Genomic DNA, 1,110 nt, shown 5'->3' with positions numbered 1-1,110 from the left:
AAAAAAAAAAATTGTTACAGATCATTATTTACATATTTTTTTATAAATTGAAAATTATTTAAAATTGTCAAAATTTCTGAATCAAATCTCATCACATTAAATTATTAACAAATTTATAAGCTAAAAATTATGATTTACATGTGACACAACTAATCATATTTTTCGCCAATCTGCATTTTTGCATTTTTACTTGTTAAATCGTTTAGAGATGAAATGTATGGATATTTGCCATTTGAACATTAGGCTTCAACATCATTTGCATCTTTTACTCACTTTCCTTCTCTTCCAAGGTATATATTCAAGTAATTAAAATACAAACCCAAAAATAAAAATTCACCACTGATGCCGCTAATGGCCCCTTCTCAAATCAACCACGGCAACACTAACATTATCGGCGCTATGTCGCGCCAAGGCCAACTTGGTCAACAAAATTGATGAATCCGAACAAGCCTTATCGGAGCTATCTCCGCCGGCACTGTCACTGAGCGGCTTACGTGATTGAAGGCACATACGCGCCACCCTACAGGCTGTTTCGTTTGACACTACATCCCATAGACCATCAGTGGCCAAAATCAAACACTCGTCATCCGCCGTCCGGTCAGTTATGGTCACCTCCGGCTCCGATATCACGTACGGCTTCAGATAGTTATTGCCTGAAGAAAACCCAGATTAAAAATTCAATTCTAACGAATCCCATAACTATGGAAAAAAAAATTGTTTGACCAAATTACCAATTGCACGAGACATTGCTAGTACTCCAAGAACTCTCGGTCCGTCCCAATAAATAACACGGCCCCCGGCTTCTTGAATCCGATTAAGCTCATCGGGACGGTCCGGTTTATGATCGGTCGAGAGTGGAATTGCGACACCATTTCGGCAAAGAACTGCCCGCGAATCGCCACAGTTGGACACAATTATCTTGTCCGGTGATACAACCGCCACGACAGCTGTGGATCCGACGGTGTCACGACGAGGAGTTTGTAGTTCGCAGCGGCAAGTGGCGGCTGAAACCCCGGCTGCGCCACTGCTCCATTCGGTAATTTCCCTGTCCATTTTGGAAAAACTCCTGGCCATCATCTCCGTCCAAGAGACCTCCCCGCTTTCGACCTC

At 42.3% G+C, this 1,110-nt stretch overlaps 1 protein-coding gene across 1 annotated transcript; it reads right to left on the bottom strand.

Moving 5' to 3' along the window:
* Positions 1 to 189: 189 nt before the first annotated feature.
* Positions 190 to 1,104, bottom strand: LOC111386928 (protein phosphatase 2C 37-like; the record flags this gene model as incomplete). Its single annotated transcript, XM_023011431.1, has 2 exons — positions 190 to 653; positions 732 to 1,104. Coding segments are annotated over 2 exons (678 nt in total), but the record flags the coding sequence as incomplete, so codon positions are not given.
* Positions 1,105 to 1,110: the final 6 nt, after the last annotated feature.

The sequence above is a fragment of the Olea europaea genome, unplaced genomic scaffold, assembly GCF_002742605.1.
Source record: "Olea europaea var. sylvestris unplaced genomic scaffold, O_europaea_v1 scaffold37958, whole genome shotgun sequence".
NCBI classification, from domain to species: Eukaryota; Viridiplantae; Streptophyta; class Magnoliopsida; order Lamiales; family Oleaceae; genus Olea; species Olea europaea.
The sequence above is the reverse complement of the archived record's forward strand: the minus strand, read 5'-3'. Positions and strand labels throughout refer to the sequence as shown.